Source organism: Panthera tigris, chromosome X (genome assembly GCF_018350195.1).
Source record: "Panthera tigris isolate Pti1 chromosome X, P.tigris_Pti1_mat1.1, whole genome shotgun sequence".
NCBI lineage: Eukaryota > Metazoa > Chordata > Mammalia > Carnivora > Felidae > Panthera > Panthera tigris.
Genome location: NC_056677.1, coordinates 7,990,239 through 8,012,031, shown reverse-complemented (window position 1 = coordinate 8,012,031; position 21,793 = coordinate 7,990,239). Strand labels below are relative to the sequence as shown.

The window sequence follows — 21,793 nt, the reverse complement described above, 5'->3', positions numbered from 1 at the left end:
AGAGAGGGAGACACAGAATCTGCAGCAGGCTCCAGGCTCTGAGCTGTCAGCACAGAGCCCGGCGTAGGACTTGAACTCACAAACCGTGAGATCGTGACATGAGCCCAAGTCAGACGCTTAACAGACGGAGCCACCCAGGCACCCCTCCATTACTTGTTTCTGAGACTATGTAGTTCCCAGCCTCTTCAGGGAAATATTTGCTCTATTGAGATGTTCAAAGATGTTTGAGCTATAGGACTTATTTTTTGTATTTTCTATCAAAGTAGGAACTAATGATTTACAAATAATTTACTTATGGAGGAGAGAAGGAATCGTGTGCCTGGGAGGAGAGAAACAGACATCACCCAAGAGTTCTGAAGCATTTGTTTGGGGCACATGATTGTAGACATCGAATGTTTACCCAGATCCTTCAGATACAGGGCCAGTGCTGAGAGCTGTGATGGCAGCTTTGGTCTGAGGGTGGCAACTTGGGTCCATGCAAACCCCCAAGTGGAGGTTTTAAACAGGGTCAGTTCACAGTGTGAATAATTTATTCAAGAAAATAAACACAGTGGCCATGGCCTAGACCCTAAATAAATGACAGCAAACCTAATGAGATAGTGGGTATAATGGAATGGAAATATACTCAAGCTCATACTTCTGTTCTCTGTCACTTTAGAATGATGGTAGGGATTTGTTTGTGGGTATCTGTTTGGGGACCCCTCTTCCTCTGTGAAACTAGTGTTTCCAGGGCTCAGGTGAATGATAATCTGACATATTCATCGGCTGCTGGGACTCACCGTAGAAGGGGAAGACTTGAGGAGTGGGGGTTGGGAAGTTACTGAGGTGGCTTCCTAGAGTGGACCGTAGGAGTGGGATCAGAGCACCAGCAGAGTCTGACGTCCTCTCGAGCTGTAATGATAAGGGGACATCAGTTATATGAACGCAGATGCAGCCAGATTAGAAGCCAGTGGGCAAACATGTGGATTCAGCAGAGACTGCCTGTCCATCGTCAGCGAAATAGGAAGCAATTTCATCTGCTGGGAGCCAGGATGGGAAGGAGGTCCAGGAGGTTTGAGGAAAGAGGCAAAGAGGGGAAGAGAGGGAAGCTGGTGGACCAGCGGTGTTGCAAGATGACAGGGCAGCCCAAACGGTCCATCTGAGGCTAGTAGCTGGGAGCTTGACTTGCACAACAAACATCCCGGCAGCCAAACATGGCCAAAGCAAACCATGCCATTTTGTACTTTAAATTTCCTAGCCCTTAATCCACTCTCCTCTCACTAGAGTTAGGATCTTCTAGTTGAGTTCAGGGATGGTAGAGAGGGACATGGCCATTGAGAGTACATCTGTGGTAGGCAGAATACTGCACTCCCAAAGAGGGCCGCGTCCTAGTCCCCGGAGCCTGCCAGCGTTCCTTACAGGCCCCAACATCTTTGCAGATGTGAGCAATCAAGGTCCTGCACATAGTGAGATTATCCTGGATTAGCTGGGAGGGCCCAAGCTAATCACATGGCTGCTTAAAGGCAGAGACACTTTCCCAGCTACCGCTGAGTCAGAGAGAGAGAGGACTATGGAGGAAGAGTCGAGAGATGCAACTTTGCTGGCTTTGAAGGTGAAGGAAGGGCCACCAGCCAAGGGACGAAGGCAGCCTCTGAGAGCTGGAAAAGGCAAGGACACAGATTCTCCCTAGAACCCTAGAAAGGAATATGACCCGGCTGATGCCTTGATTTAAACCCAGTGAGACCCATCTCAGACTTCTGACCTCCAGAAATGTCAGGTAATAAACTTGAGTTGTTTAAGCAACTAAGTTTATGGTCGTTTGTTACAGAACTGATAGGAAACCAATTAGTACAGTATCCACGGGAATGATTGTAATCCCAGACGTTGGAATCTCAGTTGGGAAAGAAGAGAAGTTAGGAATAAATATAAAAGTCTATATTTTTTCCCTGAATAAGAAGAATCCGTAATACATAGATGTCAATTATGTTGTTAATGATCTGTGAGCTGAATGTGATTCCAGAAAACACACCAACAGAATTTGTTTTTGTGATACCCCTAAGTTGATCTAAACATCGTCTAGACAAATAACTACGTGAGAGTAGGCAGGGGAAATCTGACAAAGAGGTCAAGTGGAGAGAACCCCTCTCCATTTATTAAAATGCCAGGCAACTACAGCAATTAAAAGAGGATTATACTGTTTCGCAACAGGCAGATCAATAGAAGACAATAGAGTTTAGAAATGAACAAGAATAAATATGGCAACTTATGACATGATAAATGTTGCTTTTTTTTTTGTTCAGGGGGAAAATGATGGATTAAGTATTTGTGACAGTGAGACGACCACTGAGGAGAAAAGGCTGGATTCTGACCTTACCCCTTATATCAAAATAAACTGATATGGAAGAAATATTTGAGGATTTTTTTTAATGAAACTATAAGTGAACCAAAATAAAACATGGCTGCATATTTAGATATTTTTACATTGGGGAAGGCATTACCCAGAAAACATAAAGATAATGACGCATTTCACTACATTGAAGGGCAAAAAATAGAATCATCTGTGTGGAAAAAAAATAATTCAATAGAAATTTACAGCACATTTGACCAGCTAAAGGCTCACTTCTGTACCATATGAAGCTTTATTGCAAACTAATGTGAGAAGGAAAAATAATTGATATATACACAAATTACAGGAAGCACCCACGTGTGTATTAAAGAAATGCAAGCTAAACACAAAGGGGTTTTTTCTTCCTCCTAGATCGGAAGGGCTCCAAAAGTTGGGTAATACACTTTATGGGAAGGCAGACACTTTTCATACCATTGGTAGGAATTTCATTGTTGCAGCAACTTACAACGTGGTTGGGCAACATCTAACTCGCAAATGGCCCAGCAACCCTCCTTCTAAGACTGTATCTCACAGATACTCTTGTGAGGGCACCTGGGTGGCTCAGTCGTTTGAGTGTCCGACTTCGGCTCAGGTCGTGATCTCGCAGTCCGTGAGTTCAAGCCCCGCGTCGGGCTCTGTGCTGACGGCTCGGAGCCTGGAGCCCGCTGCGGATTCTGTGTCTCCCTCTCTCTACCCCTTCCCCACTCATGCTCTGTCTCTCTCTCTCTCTCTCTGCTTCTCCAAGATGAATAAACGTTAAAAAAAATTTTTTTTTAAAAAGATACACTCTTGTGTTAATTGAGGTAGGCTCACCGCTCAGTGCCTTAACAGGACAACGGTTTCTTCCTCACCCAGACATTTCTCCCGTGGAAGATGGCCATGGGGGCCAAGAGAGTGGACTCTGCTCCATGCATTTGTTCAGGGACCTGAGCTTCTCACACCTTGTGGCTCCTTCCTCCTCTGTATCCATTTAGCCAGGAGACACACAAACTAAAAACTGGTAATATTTACATAAACCTTATAAAATGACTGAGAAGCTTAATTTGTGGTCTCTTCTAAACTTAAGCCATCTCGCAGAGGGACTTTGGAAGATGCTCTACAGAAGCTAGAGAAATCTTTGGGAGGCCTTTCAGCGGGAGGGATCATATCTATGAGTTTCCCCTGTGAGCCTGAGCTCGCCCCGTGGAGACAACCATGGAATGTTTCCTCCTGGTGGAAGGCTGCTCTTGGCATGGGCTTCAGAACGAGTCTTTCTAGCGTGTAACTGTCCCAGTCCTTAACAGCAGAACCAGGAGACAAATGCAGAGAAGCACGGTCAAGAAATTAAACAGTACCGTATGACCTGCATGAACTTCTCATTTATTCAAAACACGCCAACAAAGTACTATTTATGCATCAGATAGTATGTTAGGCTCAATTCATACGATTTTGATAACGTTTAATACAAATGGTCTAAGCAGGGGTTAGCAACTGGCCTGCTGGTCAAACCCAGCTCACCATCTGTTTTGGTAAATCAAATCTTACTGGAACCCAGCCATGCTTATTCATTTACATGCCGTCTACAGATCGGTCATGTAACGAAGGCAGAATTGAGGAGCTGTGACAGCCCATATGTCTCGCAGGCTCAAGTGTTTACTATCTGGCCCTTTACAGGAAAAATTTGCTGTCTAAGGTAACACGAAAGGAAATGACTGATTTCTGCCACAATCAGTAAAGCATGTTAGTGTAGGCGCTATGGCTTAACCTCATTATGTTGTAAGGCAAGTTTCTAAAGCTGAATGGTTCCACGAGACAGAAGTGCACATTCCTGTTTTCTTTAGTCCTCTTGTTTCCCCCCCCCTCCCTTCAGTTAATTTCTGATATCACAGCTGAGAAAGGCTTCGTTTACGTATTTTGAAAACAGTGTCATGGACTGAGGAATAGTTGACGGTCTAAGAAAATGTGCCCAATGGTCTAGGAAAAGAGTATGCCTCAAAATCGCTCAATTATATGGCTTCCTTATGAAGTGGTCCCTCACCGTGGTCTCTCAGGCGGTGTAAAACCCAAGTAAACAACTCCGTGAAATCGAGAAAGTGATATTTTGGGGTAGGGTCACCCTGAAGCTGTCTTTGGGATTTAAATGCGACTGGTAATGTAAGTGGTGATTCAAACAAATGAGGGCGACCTGACGGGCCAGGAACATGAGCTTGGGTGTTTATGTAACAGCCCTAGACAGAAAATCTATCTATCCTCTTTCTGTATTATTCTTGCTGGCGTGGCCCAGGTGAAGAGGTGATGTGCTAGAACTCTTTGTCAAAGCCTTCTGTGTAAGTAAAATTGAAATTGAAGCCCGGGGTAAAATCTGCAAACCCCACCTTAGGTAGATAGAAGTGCTGAGAGGAAGCAAACGTCACCCAATAGGGTGATCAAAGAATAACGTGGGACCGCCGGGCTCAGAGGCCCTCCACACGTATCTCTGTGGTACGAGCAGCAGAGCCCGTGCTATCTTTCCTGTGCCCACACTCACCTTTTCTGGGACCTCCCAGGAGACTGGGATTGCCCCAGGGCAAGGCCGAGTCTCACTTCTCTTTGAATCTGGAGCACCGGCTACACTGCCCGGGTCTCCGCCCCATTCCACTGCCCTTCAGCAAATCCTTGGAAGTCGATGAATGCATGCACGCACGCATGCACATGTCCTTTCAAATTAAACTCCTTCCTTTCCTCTTCCCTGTCTCTCTAAAGAGCATCATCCACGCCTTTCTCTCCTTTCCCCCAGGATCCCCAGGAATGATTTTGACCTGTCAGTGTTTCCCTACCGCGTCACCCCATGCCCAGTCCCCAGCTCTGACTGATGGTCTCGTAGGGTTGATGTGAGATTTAAGCGAAGTAAGCAACGTGAGCTGAAAACATCTCCTGAAGTTGTATATACTCTCAACAAACCTTACGTGTCACCATTGCCATCGGCGCCATATCACTTTGTCTCACGTCTGTCTCACCTTAACTGTAGCCAGAGGCCCCCACCTGCTTTCCTCAATCCAGGGCTTCTCTCCTACTCTGCCCACCACACCTAAATCCATTAGAGTAATCTTCAACCACCGAATCTCCTCTTTTAACAAAACCCCCCAGGCCCCTGTTGCCAACTGCGGTCACTATCAAAGCCATTTATCACACTATTGCATACAAAAGAAGAAATCCATTTTGTTTGCAGCCTGTTCCGAGAATGCACCACAGATTTAAGTTTGTCCGTCTTAGAGCACTGAATTTCAAACTTCAATTCTACAGCAAGACATACATTTTACATCTCAGTCCGGGAAACACGTGAACCAAATGCTGCTTATCTTCATCAGACATACACTTCGATGTCGTCTATAATGTTCTCTCCTGCCCTCTTCTATTTGATTCTGTATCGTTTTCTATAATGCACTTGTCATGACCCACTACGTTTTCCTGATTCGTTAATAGTTTATGACCCGCAGTTTGAATAACACAGTCTCGGAAGGCAGATGGAATAGAAAAGAGGCAATCAGGAAGAAAAGAACAAAAAGGTCAATGTGGAAAACTGAGTTGTTCTTTGCTGGGGCTCTTAGGGCCTTGGTAAGGTAGATGGGGCATTATTTCCGTAGGGCCACAGAAATGAGCCTAGGTTAGACCCTTGGCCTAAGCATCTAGTGCCTTCTCTGTCTAGAGCCCGGCTGTAGAGTGCCATCTGGGAGGCCTTCTGGTACAGCTTCCCTGCGCTCTCGCTCTCTCCCCCGCCCCTCTTTCTCTCTCTCCCTCTCCTTCTCTCTCCCTCTCAATACCAAGCTAGATGTACAACCTGGAGGAAGTAGACATGTGGGGCTTTAGGTTCTTAAGAGGTAGAAGCCTTTAATGGAGGCTATAATATCATGTCAAAAACAGTCCCCATCCTCAAGGATTTCCTAGTCGGTCAATGGAGAATGCACGAGTACATCAATTCTGTTAAAAGATAGAACAGTGGATGGCATTTATCCAAGTTACCACTGGTGACCCTTACAGATACAAGCTGCCTTGTCTACCCATTCCAGCAAAAGCCAGGAATGACGGAGAGATTTCTCTGCAGGCTCTTCTGTAATTTTCTTCTTGGATGCTCTCCTCTGTACCCCAGGGCTGTTACCATGTCAAGTTCTCAAATGTATGCTGCTGTTCCATTCTGTTCTGGTGCTGAGCGGGCAGCCCGGTAGGATAGTATGTGTTTCTTTAAGCCATATGCTATGTGCCTTTGTATTCACAAATGGCTCCCTTTATGTTCTCAGACAAAAGTTTTCTATCCAACGTCTTGTCCCTGCTGGTCACATTTGTACATATTTATATATCTTTTTTGGAGCAGCAACGATTATTGCACAAGGTGTTGGCATTTTGCACAAAACTTTTGTCACTGCAGTTTCTGGAATATTCTGGCACCTTTCAAAGAGTTCAAGACTATGCTATTCTCTCTGTTGGGAGCATGGCCCAAAAGTAAACTTGATAATTACAAAGAATGTCTGTCTCATCCCGGAAATATGAATAGGAGCTCCCATTTTTGCTTTTTTCTTTATTTCCCCATGGGTGAAACAGAGGCAAATAAGTACTCATTGAAATTAAATACCAAGGGGTTTTTGAAACCAACCAGGCTTTCTAGATAATTTGAAATCGAGCCCTCAAGATGATTTAACAATTGAATTACCGGGCATTTATAAAACTGTTACAAATGCAGAGCTCTGAAAAAGCAGCTTAAGCAGTCTTCACTTAAGACAGGAGTGGACAAACTGCAGCCCAAATGCCAAATCCAGCCCACTGCCTATTTTTATGAATAAAGTTTTATTAAAACACAAGCACACTGGTTGGTTGCCATATGGTCCAAGGTTGCTTTTAGCAGAGACCATATGGCCCACAACGCTGAAGATATTCACTATCTCGACCTTTACAGAAAAGGCTTCTTGACCTCTGTTTTAAGACAGTCATATTAATTGCATATAGTAATTTATAGTTATTACCTTTGCCACTGATCAAGTATACTATTCTGTTCGTTTCAATTTCTTCACTATCTTAACCTTATTTCGCAATAAGAGTGTTTTTTTTAACAATGTGGCTTTTTGTAACTCTCAGATGTTTTACGTGTTTATATTAATTTAAAGTGTTTATATTATATTGTTATTTTAAATGTAAATGTAGATAACTATATTTAAATGTTTACATTATATTAGATCGATCAGATAGTTTTTCAAAGTGGGTAACCGATTCTCTTGGTGGCGCTGAACAAGAAAGAAAAGTTAGTGTTTTTCTGAGTTGCTTAAATAACTGATGCCATCATGCAGTTTATAGGAATGTAGGTTACACATTAAATGGGCGACTTCAATAATAAGTCAATCTCCAGTATGGGTTGGTTATTAGCTTTGTTACTGCGCTCTGCTTTGCTAACCGAGAACTTAGCAATATTTCTCTTTAAGGACCAGACTTATTTACAGATTGAGGGATCCTTGTAATCTGATCTCCCTCCTCTTAGCCTCTTTATCTTCGATCCCGCCCAACACACACAAATTCAAACCTTTCAAGGATGTCTTTCTTAGGGATACCTGGCATTACAGGACGAGGATAGTGCAAATAGAAGTTGAAAAACACATCCCACAGCAGAGTTTTGGATTGTCCACCGCTAAGATGCTTTGGCAGTAAATTATGGACACCAAACCCCAAGTGGCTTAAATAATAAAGAGACTGATTGTATGACTTTATAAGGAGCCCACAGGTAGGCTAGTCCCGGTACTCGTGCATTTCTCCTCGACCGTAAGCAGTGGGTCACTTTCTTCTTTGGCTGGCCTCCCTTGTCACAAAATGACTACAGCAGCCACCAGCGTCACTTCCTCTCTGGCAGCGTGAAGAAGCAGAGACTCCTCATCAGGTATCTTGTCCATAATAGAGAAGTATTTTCCCTGCTGCTTCCCAGTGGACTTTCCTCCGTTCTTCATCCCCAGAACTGCAGCATCTGCCAGTGCCCCAGTCCATACTGGCAGGCAGAAAGAAATCACCAGAATTGGCTTAACCTCAGATTCCTTTCATGACCCTGGGGTGAGTACTCATCCCAGGTTGCAAGGGAGGAAGCCTAGACACATTTATTTGCTTTAGTACCTAGCACGGGGCCTTTGCATAGATCTGTGGCTCAGGAAGTATTTGAGAAATTGAAGGGAATGGATTTAAAATTCAATCATAGTATCTCATCATGTTTCAGATACTGTTTCCATATCGTAAAGAATTGTTTCGTATGGCTCAAAGAATAATCAAAAGCAAGGATGGAAAAGGAAAGGATGAAGAGCCTAATAGTTTTCATCTAATTCCATCATTTATCCAGTTATTGAACCTGTAAGAGCTGTTTTCAGAGAGCTACTGGCAGAGATTTGGAAGAGTTCCCAAGGCTTCAAGTTTATGGTTTAAAGATATTTGATTCCCACCAAAAACCATAAAACACCTAGGAATAAATCTAACCAAAGAGGTAAAGACATTTGATTCCCTTCTTACTTGTTCACTATGGAACAATATCTGCGAAAAGAAAGTAAATAATAACGGACCCTTACACAGGTCAAAAATCATACCGTGCGTCGATACCCTTGTCTGACTCTACCTTTTCAACTCAAACTACAGGCTTTCGCTTTAAATCAACTAATGACGAAACTTCTGTAATTTGGAGTTTAATTTCCTTAACAATCCAGGGTATTTCTTTGGGATAAGCGATTTCTGTCTTTTTGTTGTCCTGCCTGCTTTCTTTCCCTTATGCTCCAAGGAAAGAAATATGGCTCAAGGAAAAGACTTGCCAAAAGCCATTTTTCTTGCTCTGATATTTGGAAACTTCTGTCTCTGCGAATATAATGCCTACCTAGGCTAAGTTAAAAACATTGTTTTTGATTTAAGGAATGTGTGATAAGAAATGCAAGCTCAGATGCCAGGAGAGACAGACTAGCTCCTAGCTTAGGAAAAGTCACTGCCCAGGCTGCCCCTCTGGAACATGAGCTTATAGCTTTTTTTTTTTTTTCCTTTACTCGTAACATTTGAATATGGAAAAAATGACAGCAAGTAAAAGATCCTTCTGGGACATCATTTGATCATGACCAGTTATTACGTTGCCAAAATAATTGACATAAAATGGAAAAAGTCTCTTAGCATTTACCTGGAAGCATGGTGACCCCCAAGAGCTGCCTCCCTTTACAACAGCGAGAGATTCACAGAATGTTCTCATTTTCTGACCGCAGCTTTGATCATTTCACCACCACTTCCACATGTAAACTGTGAGGACTGGTACATTTCACAAGTACTTCGGGGAGCCTTGGCCCCAAGGAGAGGCATCTGTATTGCTTAAGAATGCCATAAATATTTTCTTCCCTGAGAAATAGACACTTTGGAAACAGATCTTAAGAAAATCTAATGCACAAGGTGCCTGAAGGATAAAGAAACAATGTTTAATTCATCGAGGTTTATACCAAGCAAGATGACTCAATCACCCTGTTTCTGCCTGCCTCCTATTTCCATCAAGGTCAATGGAAGAACCTATAGGTTTGATTAAATTACTGAGAGGCTATAGAATGGAAGGTTTCTTGAAAATAGCATGAAAAAATATATATGTAGTGAGATCCAAAGCTGACTGAACAGTGGGACCGGTTTGGGCTTGAGTGCGTTGTTTTCCACTTTTTCTATGTAGATTGTTTTCTTCCAGATTCTTATTTGTCACTCTCTTAAGCCCTAGTTCCCACCTAAAAAACTGTCATTTCACTCCTGAATTAGCAATTTTCTCATCTTTTCTCACCAACAGAATTTTTGCTTGAGAAAGGGTTGGATTACTAGGAATAAAACATTGGCAGGTGTATGATGAGAAAGGATCTCCTAGACTAAACAGTCACCATGTGATCTATTGGGAGGAAACCCCCACCACAATTCAAAGGCCCCTGCGAAGCGTCGCTTCGTCCTTTAAGACTGAACGCAAGCAAACGTTAGCCTTCCGAAGCGCTGGAGACTGCCTTCTCGCTTCGGACCTCTCGCCTGCTAAATGCCCCCACCGCGGCTTTTCTTCATTTTCCTTTCATGAAGTTACCACGTGTCTGTCTTTGGCACTGAACTCTGAGTTTCTCAAAGGCAGAGATGGCGTTCATTCACCTGGGGTCATAGTGCCTAGCTCGGTCTCGCCTACAACGTGTGCTTCGTCAGCGTTGGATGGAGGGGTGGACAGAGCAGGGACGGGTCAGAGTATGGGGGATGAGACCACTTTCTGGGGGGAAGATGCCGTTTAAACAGATAACCGTTAGAGTGTAAATAAAGTCTGAAGCCAAGGAGATTCGTCACGTTCTGTGGTGCAACATCCCTGGACAGAGAGCACTTGTTTGCGAACAGAGGCCAGATTGCTGCTTTGGCTCTTTTCCTAATCCTCTGGGGCTAAGCCTAGTTCAGCTGTCAGACTGGATGGAGCATTGCACTGGTCCCATTGGGTCCCCTATCCTGGACTTGCTGCCACGTTTCCTGCCAAGAGGCAGAGGTAGCCGCTTTCCTGCTAACTACTCCCCCCACCCCCTTTTGTCAGGGCTGCCCTCCCTTCCATTTCTCAGGATGGACTTTGAATGGCAACTCAAAGTAGCAGGGGCTATTTTGAATCCATTCTAATGAGCATCGTTACTGAGCAATGGCAGGGACTGTCTCCAATGCCCAGCTGACTTTTCCCGGGGTGTGATTTTGGGGTTCTGGTGGCCCAGCTCTCATCAGTTCCACTGTGTTTTCCGCGTTCACTTACCAAAGTAACTTACACCGCTGACATTAACCATTGGAAAGCACTAGACACAGAGTGTGGGCTCGATGAATGGCCCTCAAGTGCCAGGGGCTGTTAATATTTTTTTAAAAAAATGTTTAATGTTTATTTTTGAGGCAGAGAGAGACAGAGTATGAGCGGGGGGAGGGGCAGAGAGAGAGGGAGACACAGGATCCCAAGCAGGCTCCAGGCTCTGAGCTGTCAGCCCAGAGCCCGATGCGGGGCTCAAACCCACGAACTGCGAGATTGTGACCTGAGCTGAAGTCGGACGCTTAGCCAACTGAACCACCCGGGCGCCCCTGGGGCTGTTAATAATATTACAACTTCTTTGACAGACCTCCTGTCCCAAACTGGAAATAAAGCATCTGGTTTAGTCTTCCTCTTGCCTTAGTGTTGGGAGGTCTGTGGCTTGAGAGCCCTCAAAAGGGGAAGGATGAGACCAAAGGATGAATTTGAGTTTTAGTGAAGGATATAGTTTTAGCAAACATTTTTATAAGACATGCACAGATTGTATAGCTCGCCTTCTCCACATTCATACATATAATTTAAAAACCGTATTTTGGTTTATCAGAACAGGCATGGGAACTTAAAAAGCAAACAGATTGATACACTGATCAGTGTTCTTGGATGCAAACGTCAAGCACCAAGTCTGGATAACTTACGCCGAAGAGGGATTTAGGGAACCTAAGAAATAGGCAGTATCATAAGACAATCTAATCAGCCACCTATGAAAACGTCACTGGGGCCATAAAAATAAATCTGGTCAAGTCTCTCATCTGTCCACTCCCTTTCCAGAAAACATGGTACGCCAGAAAGGCAGATATAACTGATGCTTTATAGTGACCTAACACACATGTTTTCCTTCAGATCAGGGACGTGTGAATAGGAAGATTATCTCAGTAGTTTCAGCCAGGTCAGAAACTCTGGCTCTTGAGTCACCTCTTGCCATAGAGTTGCGCTCCCAAGTCTGTATGTTTCAAAGCGCTTCGGTGAGCCGTGTAAGCCTCCACCTTCTCACATGCTTGACAAATGAGGTTTCAAACTTTTGCCTGAATACATCCAGGACGTGGGAGAAAGGGCTTTTTAAAAAACAACATGCTTGACAAGGTGTCTGGCTTCGGCTCAGGTCATGATCTCGCGGTTCGTGGGTTCGAGCCCTGCGTCGGGCTCTGTGCCGACAGCTCAGAGCCTGGAGCCTGCTTGGGATTCTGTGCCTCTCTCTCTCTCTCTCTCTCTTTGCCCCTCCCCTGCGCATACCCTATCTCTGTCTCTGTCCCTCTCTCTTCTCTCTCTCTCAAAAATAAGTAAATATTTTTTTAATTTTTTTAAAAAACGAACATTAAAAAATTTTTAAAGCAACAACTTTGTTTTAGAATAATTTTAGATTTATAGAAAAGTTATAAAGATAACACAGAGTTCCCTTATGCCCCTCAGCCAATCTCCCTTAATGATAACATCTTATGTAACCTTGGCATGCTTATCACAATGAAGAAACCAACATTGGTCCATTGCTATCAGCCAAACTACAGACTTTGTTCAGATTTCACCAGTTTCCCCACTAATATCCTTTTTCCGACCCAAGATCCCATCTGGGATACCGCGTGCATTTAGCTGGGCATCTTTTTTTTTTTTTTCTTTTCTCCCTTTTTTTAAAAACTAACCAATATTTCCTATCTCACAGGGTTTCTGGAAATATCCCAGTGTGGTTGTTCTGGTTCAGGTTCTGGTTCATGAGGTTTGCCCCCAAGCTCCACTGGGAGTGCAACCATCTGAAGGCTTGACTGGGGCAGGAGGGTCAGGGTCTGGGCCCACTCACGTGGCTGCTGGCTGGAGACACCAGTTCCCTACCACATGGCCCTCTGCATAGGGTTACTCATCATGTGGCTTCCCCCAGAGTGAGGGATGCAAGACGGAGGGAGCAAACGGGATGGAGGGCCACAGTGAAAGGTGCCTTTTTTTTTTTTTTTTTTTTTGAGGGAGTTCATTCCACTGCTGAACAGCTCCATTTGCTGAGAAACCTGTCTTTGTACAGTTTCTTTCTGAATCCTTGCTCTGGCCAGGGGTGGACTAGCCAGGAGGTCTCCTCATCCATCCACCATCTATTCATACAGCTGTTCACCGTCGAACGTCCTTCTACATCTGATCTAAATGAGGACAAGACACTTCGTACAAAGACATAGAAGGCTGCTTATTCACAGAACCTGCTTTATTCCCCTACATGTAGTCAGGAATCTGGTAGAAACATAGCTATAGGCAGACTCACATTCTTTAGAAACTGAAAGAAATTGTTATTCAGCCTGATACGTAAAAGCTCAACGATTTATAAACATTTTTATATTCTTCTGTGACACACAGACCAGTGCTTCTTAACCAGAGTGATTCTGCCCCGTGGGACATTTGGCGATGTCCAGAGACATTATTGGTCGTCACAACAGGGAATGGGTGGGTGTTCTGGCATCTAGTAAACCGAGGCCAGGGATGCTGCTAGATATCCTACTGTGCACAGGGCAGTTCCTCACAGCCAAGAGCTCTCTGGCCCCAAATGTCACTAGAGCCAAGGCTACACAGGTACCCCCTAGCTAAGCATTTTTTTAATCATAGGTCACTATTCACAAAGATCACATATTTTTTTTTTCCTATAAGGAGGCTTCAAGATATTGTTTGGAATTTTGGAGTTTGAAGTACACGTTATCCTTGTGGGACTCTGTAAACTCTCATGCTGGTGCGAATAGCAATTAGCAGAACGACACGGAAAGCGTTCGATGTTCGGGAGTAAAGCCTAAGATTGCGTACGTGCTGACCCGGCAATGCAGCTTGTACATATCTACCCTAGAACAGTGGTGCTTAGATTTCAGTGAGAACCAGAATAACCCCCCTGGAGTGTATGTTAAAGCACACACTGCTGGGTCCCACCCGAGAGTTCCTGAGTCACTAGTTTTGGGGATGGGACCATAAACTTTGCAGCTCTAACAAGTTCCAATTTCCCGGGGCGGTATTGATGCCAGTGGTCCTAGAACCACACTCAAAGGACCACAGAGTGATTCTTGGACGTGTACATGGGAAGACATGCACAAAATTTTTCAAAAACACTGTTCTCGACAGTCCCAAGCTAGAAACAACTCAAATCTCCATCAATAGTTCAATGGGGGAAATAACCATGGTATATTCATACCAGAAGACAGTGTACAGGAATCAAAATGAGTGACCTACAGCCACCTGCCTCAACAGGATGAATTTCAGAAATGTCGATGAATGAAATAAATGAGGCAAGAAAGAATACTTAGAGCGTGATTCCATCTGTGTGAAGTCGAAAGCAGGAAAAAGGAACTATATTCTTTATAAATGGATACATAGATAGTAAAACTGTAAAGAAAAGCAGATGATTGATTATTACAAAGATCAGAGCAATGATTACCCTGGGTGAGGGGGAGGTAGGCACACAGGAGACTTGGGTACAGGGAATAGTCTACCTCTGAACTTGACTGTTGGTCGTGTGGGAGTTGGCCTCCTCAATATTATTTAAACTGTGTATTTATATTTATACACATATTTACATATTTTACATCTTCCAATTAAAAAGAAGTTTAAGACATTCCTTCTATCTTAAAAGAAAATGTTCCCTATCCTATATGGATTGTGGTTCTTTGACAACTTGCTTGAATTTTGGCATCTGCCCGCTGGTTATAAAAACCAAGTCTCTTAAGCTTTACTGTTTGGTTTAGTTATTCTTCTGGGTCAACTAATAAAAAATGAAGGAATGATAGAATTTTTTAAGGACATATACTCTTGTTACAGTCAAATACATGTGGTGATGTGAACTAGTGAATAAAGTGTTACAAAGTAAAAGCCTGTTTGGAGAATGGATTTGAATCTTGGGTTGTTAGTATGTTTATTGTGGTACATGTATAATAAGTTATGGGAGGCCGTATCGTTAATCATCTTTTAGACACTGGAGATAAGAACATACCTGTAATGAAAGAGACTGATGGCTCTCTACCACATTACAACTGACTTACTTAAATTTCCTCTATACAAATCTCACGACCACAAAGGTAAAGACTCTTAGGAACTATTTCTATCTTGTGGGAGGAGACTCATTTTTGAAATATTTCTTTGCTTTTAAAGAGGACGGATCGGATGTGTCTGTCGACTACTGTGTGATGTCTTTTGCCTCAAAAATTCAGAGAGAAGGAGTTGGGAACGTCTGTAGCCCCGAGAGGATCCCAGGAACGCTCATTTCTGTTTAAGAATGTGCATGCTGTCTTTTCCTGATATCAGAGTCTTGCTTTTAAATTTTATTGGAGAGTGTCTGAGTCTCTCTCTGCACTACACTTTTTAGCGTGTCCTGTAAGAAAACAATTCGTAATCCCCCTTTTAAACATAAGTTTCTTCACGGCACGGGCTACACTTCCCTTATTTGATGGCAGTGCGGATTTCCAATTTGCACCTCCCGCGTGTTAAATTGATGGTTGTGTAATCCCGAAATGCATTCTTGCCATGACATCCCAGGAATCCGACTGCAGCTGCCTACTGATATGAGTGGTATCTTTATTATTTGGTGAGCGAGCCAGATGTGCAAGTACATTTGTTGTGAGGACAAGACGCTAAAAGGATATTATGCCTTACTTATTATAGTGAAAAATTAGAAATGACCCAAATGTCCCTGGGTGGGGGAATGGTTAATTAAATTGTGGCACATCTACACTATGGAATACGATGCAAGCACCAAAAAGAAAGTAGAGCTGAATTTATGCACATGTGTCGGGGTCCCCCTGAAGCCCTTTAGATGCGTCGTTTCATTTAGTTCACACGGCAACCCCATGAAATGCCCATTTTACAGAGGAGGACAGTGAGACTTGTCCACAGTCACACAGTTAGTAGATGGTGCAGCAATAGCTTGTCTGAGTTCTCTGGACCTCTAGATTCATTTCCTTATCCAGTTACACTCTACCAGCTTATAAATGTCAGAATAATATGTACTGTTGACTTTCCTCTCCTGGACATTTGATTCCAGATGACATTGGTTTGCGTAAACGTGAAAATAGGAAGAGACTCCTGTAATAGTAATAGCAAACATATCTAAGTGTCACCACTAAGTTAATTCTGAAGGAGGTAAGTTTCCTGTACTTTCCATGATTGAAACAAAATTTAGGAGCGTACATCAAGATTCTGGCTGTGCGTACTGCCCGCGTCAGGGATTTTCATGTATTTTCAGAGCCATTACTCTGTTTAAAATGCCAAATTATAAGTGAAGTGAGCAAGAAGTCATGCTTTTGCTCAAATGTAGTCACTGATAGTGTAAGATGTCACACGTATAGCTTGTGTTTACAATTTGTCATTCTTTTAATATTTGCAGATGGGCAGAAGAGAAAGAAATCTTTGAGAAAGAAACTGGATTCACTAGGAAAGGAGAAAAACAAAGACCGAGGTAAAGGACAGAAGGAACCACAGCGGATGCATCCTCCGTGGAGCATAATGGTTGAATTTGGTGGGGTTTTTGAATTGCATAGATTTATGCAGTTCAACTCTATTATGTAAACTGGCTTTCTACAACAGAATGTCATTAAAGCCTGTTTTGGTCTACTCTTTTGTGTTTGAGTGGCCCTGTACTGAGCTGATGAATTCAACTGGTTTGAGCAAAGTGTGACCTTGGCCAAGTTTATGGTTCCAATTATGATGCTGGCCAATCAGCAACGCATAAGAAGAACCTGGGTTGAGTAGCCATGGACAGCATCTCTAACGCTAACCAGCTGTCTGGCAAGGCCAGATAGTTAGGCAGGGCTAGTTGAATGAGAAAAAGTTTGGATTTGCCTACCATGACTACTGGAAAGAAACAGTCTCATCCTCATGAGCTACTGGAGATGGGCCATTCTCCGCATTTCTGTGTTAGATCACAGCAGGCTTATGTTTTGCCCTATATGTTTTGGGGTTGTCGACTGTCTTCATACTGTTCTGTGTCCCTTCTGTGTCTATTTAGGGAGCTGACACATTAGCCACTCTTTGAGAGGTATTTGTGGTCATTTTTAACTAATACTCGCTGAGCCTGCATAATGGGCACCTGGGCCCCATTAGCACAGTACAACTTTCTGTGGCTTGTTTGTATGGGCCCATATGAAATGACCGCGGAACAGCGCCGTCGTATGAATGTATTTCCATTTTACGTGACACAATGAATGAGTGTTGAGTGAGGAGACCCGTATGTCTCACCTCGGAGTTCTTTTCTATAATGATTGAATTTCTGCTTGAAAAGAAATGGAAGGCAGTAAAACTGAAGGTATAAAAATGAACACATTGCGGTCGGCATGGGACGAGACCTAGTCCACGCCATCGATCCCAGACTCTACACCCACGTCTTGAACTGTGCCTAAAGTGTCACGACATTTGGTTCTTTGGACTCAAAGGAGATCTGAAAAGTCCTAAAGAATGGAGAATCGATGTTTTACTTCCCTCAGAGCGGGATTTCTCAACCTGGGTCTACTGACGTTTTAGGCTGGATAATTCTTTGTTATGGAGGCTGTCCTGTTCATTGCGTGAGACGCTCGGTGGCATCTCTGGCCCCTACCACTAGATGCCAGTAGCACCGCCCCCCACCAGGATGTCTCCAGACATTTCAAATGTTTACCTCACGCTGGAGAAAAGGAGATGAAAATATGAGTGATTCCCTACCTCTGGCTGCACAGGAGAATAAAACTGTGTGCAGCCTTTAAAATTCCCAGTGCGCAGACCCCCACCCCAGAAAGTATAATTCCACCGGTCTGTAAGGGCACTGGACAGGAGAGATTCTATAAACTATGAATGTGCGGCTTCTGACATGCGAATTCCGGTCCATATTGACTAGCGACTCACCAGGGCACATCGTGTCACAGCAGAATGTGTTGCTGGTATAATCAGGGCAAAGGGCCTTAATTCTTGTCCAGCTACCTATCGCAGTCTGATAAGTTGTGTTCTGTTTAATCCGTTCGTATGTTCTTACCCTTATTTTTCGATGGCTATTAGTAACCAGGATAGCTTTTTTAAACTAGAGGTTTTGCTCCTTCTGTTCCTGCCACTGACGATCTTTGCCTCACTAGATTAGAGTAATTCTCAGTGTTTATAAAGTGAATTAATGGGACCACACAGACTTGCGTTAGGAATGTGTATCTTTAAAGTTGGTTTATTCTAGGGTGATGATATGAATACTAGGATTTGAATACTCAGAATGCAGACTTTCAAGTGATTCTTCACAAGTGCCCATTCAGGCTAGACTGAGCAGAATGAGCATTTTCTGCGGGAGACGACTGAGTTCCCTCAACAGAGGGAGATGTGTGTGTGCTTCCTTATATTACAGAACAACAGGAAGCAAGGATGTGAATGAGCAGAAAAGGAAGGGCCAGGGGAAGTAATTGACCAATATGTACTGAGCCATTATACATTTTGCAGACCAAGTCATACTTAGGAATTACACAGGCCCGGTGAAAATTTGGCGGAGTTCTAGAAGGCTGCCCAGGGAGCTGGCTGGGAAAAGGAAGGCAAGTCCTGGTGCTCCAAAGACACATCAGGGCGCCTAGGTGGCTCAGTCGGTGAAGCGTCAGACTCTTGGTTTCAGCTCAGGTCATGATCTCACGGTTTCGTGGGTTCGAGCCCCACGTCGGGCTCTGCGCTGGCAGCTAGCCTGCTTGGGATTCTCTCTCTCCCTCTCTCTCTCTCTCTGCCCTTCCCCCGCTTGTGCTGTCTCTGTCTCTCTCAAAATAAATGAGTAAACTTAAAAAAATATTAAAAAAAAAAAAGAAAAGACACATCACCCATCCAACTAAAGGGAGAAATATTAGGCTTCATGGCAAAAGAGGTTTTTTTTTTCTCTTTTAAAGTAGCTCTTAATTAAATGGCATGTTTTCTGAACAACCTGGGGACCAGAGCGTGAGGGGGTAGCATGTAGGTCTTACATGGTTGTAATGGTTCACATGATTTTCTTCCACTTGAATATTAACACTGGGGTTCCTAACAGCTGCACATGTGGAAAATGATAATCATTTGAATCCAAGAGTAAAAGAAGGAAAACAGGAAACTCTAAGTGACCTCTTGGGTTAGGTCATCTAAAAATAAATAGGGGCAGCTTTTTAGAATCGAATTGCTCTCCCAATAAAGAGTGATTCATTAAGTGTTGGATATGCTGCTAGATTAATTGATTCAATCAGAATGAATTACGTCCTGCATTTTATTTAATTGCCTGGACATGAAACACAGCAGATCGTGTGACACTGCTGTGTCCCTCCTGCCCATATGACTTTTGAATTCCATATGGAAACTAATTCAAGATTGATGCTGGGTCGGAAAACATATTTTCATACAGAATGCTTCCCAGTCCTTAATTTCTCTTAGTTAAATTACTTGGCAACCCAAAAGCATTTTTTAAACTTTCAGAACTTCAGAAAGTTTCTTTCTTGTGTCAAGAAAGAAATCATTTGGGGGAAAAGGATTTTAAAATAGCTACTTTGTTTCAGTTAATGTGGTTCCTAATCAGAGCACAGGGGGAGTAGGTTTTTTTGTGGCCTAAGTCTGCGAGGCAGGTCCCCTCTCCACAGGATATTTTCAGATTATGCCGTATATTTATGGATATAAAATCTGGCGGTAATTTAGGCGTGGCACCTTTCTTTGTGCCGAACTGGTATCACGCCAAGTAGAAAAATCGAGTATCAGTTATCACCATGTGGAACTTCGCGAAGAGAACGCACGAAACGCTGTCTTTGAGTGCTGTTGCCAGAACTCAGAGAACCAGAGGTGGGGGCGAGGGCAGTGGTGGTGGTCGCAGGGCAGAGTAAGAAGGGGCCACCTTGCACGGGACCGTGTGGGCCCCAGCACAATGTTTGGTCTGCATGCCGAGAACATTGAGACGCCATCAAAGCGTACGAAGGAGAAGGGACATCTTAATGGTGTGCTTTAACAGATTGCCACACTGCAGTGTAACACATGAACTTGGGATGGGAGTAGGACACGAATGGAGGGAGGAAGCCTGAATCTAGAGGCGGAATCACTTCTGGTGAGGACACGGTCCAGGGTGGGACCGAGCGAGTGGTTGGAAAAGGTGGCAGGAAGGAAAAAGGAAGAGGAGAGGAGAAGGTCAGGAGATGTGAGGACGGGGAATTAGATGGGCCCTTTAGGTAGACATCCAAGCCACCAACAGTGAGGGTAGATCAGGGGTCTGACCACGAGTCAAAGTCAGTGACAATAGAAGAGAGCCATGAGCGGGAGGCAAGCAGAACCTCGCACAGGCAGGTTTCTGCCACATGGCGGGAAGGCACAGATACGGAAGTGGCAGTAGGGAGCCAAGGTTCACCGGGCGGGAAAGTTCACAGTTGCTACTAACGAACCCAGCAGGGAAGGCAGTGTTCCTAGCAAACACATACTGTAGATTAGAACATGACACACACTGTCCCTGGCCCCAGAACAGTGAGTCTTGGGAAATGTCCATCTGGTTTGAAAAACCTATTATCAGCTGTATTAGCCACTATCAACACTGAGTCTCTAGGGTTTTCCCCCCTAAGAGAAGCATTTTGAATCCGCAGACGAGCATGTGCACCCAACATTTTATTTACACCCGACGAAGGTTTTGCTCAATAGATGAGTCCTCAATTTGACAATAGCCACATTTGGAGAAGCAGAAATATTCAGAAATCCTGCTTAGAATTTTCCAGGGACTGTAGACACTGTGACACAAGTTTAGAGCATGGAGAGGCCTCCTTTCTGAAGCCTGTAAGGGTTCTCAAGAGACAACGACAAGAAACCAGAGACTACATTAAAACCCTGTCACTGAGAGGATAAATAAACTCAGCCAGGAAAGAAAGCCTGTTAGGGAAAAATAAAACTCTGTTAGAGGATCAGCTCTTGAGTAAGAATAAAAGAGAAATAAAAATGGAGAGGCTTGTATTCCATCTATTTAATTGGTATTCAATTATTCCAATTTGCAAGCAGGGTGACAGAGGTTTGGACATTAAAAACGATGGATACCAAAGGAAACCATTTTTCTAGGGATATCAGCAACTCTAAACGAGTCTGGTTGGTTTTCCTTATGTGGAAAAACTGGCTAAGAGAGGAGTCCGTAGCCTCATCTTTGAGATAGAACAACCTGGGGAGGGGCAGAGAGAGGAGACAGAGGATCCGAAGCAGGCTCCGTGCCGACAGCAGAGAGCCCCATGCGGAGCTCGAACTCACAAGCTGTGAGATCCTAACCTGAGCCTAAGTCGGCCACTTAATCAACTGAGACACCCGGGCGCCCCTCCCCGGTTTTTTCGAAGTAAGACGATTTGATTATTCCCATACACAAGACAGCGCTGATTTACGCGATAAATCCTGGCGTGCACAGCCAGTGGTCTGGTATTGTCCCCTTTGCTTTCTAATTTTGCTAGGTGGTGGAGGTGGCCTTTTATCAATAGTGAGCATTGCGTCTTGCTGCACTTGTCTACATCAGTCACTCAAAAACATGCCTAATTTTTTGTGTGTTATCATATGCCACCTAGTTTGTTGAGAATGATGGAGAATGGTAAACATCCTCTGAAAATCCCCAAATGGTAACGTTTTGATTTTTCGCTTTAAAACAGATTCATGTTTTGATGGAACCAAGGGTGCAGGCTTCTCAAGTACCATTTCTGCTTTTTTTAGATAATTTTTTTGTTTATTTATTTATTTCGAAAAGG

General features: G+C 43.7%; 1 protein-coding gene across 5 annotated transcripts in view; it reads left to right on the top strand.

Moving 5' to 3' along the window:
• Positions 1-21,793, top strand: part of ARHGAP6 (Rho GTPase activating protein 6) — a 449,413-nt gene that overhangs the window by 377,270 nt on the left and 50,350 nt on the right. For all 5 annotated transcript variants that reach the window (XM_015538744.2, XM_042973700.1, XM_042973702.1 and 2 more), the window contains one exon: positions 16,480-16,551. In XM_015538744.2, coding sequence (XP_015394230.2) covers positions 16,480-16,551 — 72 coding nt within the window. The remainder of the gene's footprint in view (positions 1-16,479; positions 16,552-21,793) is intronic.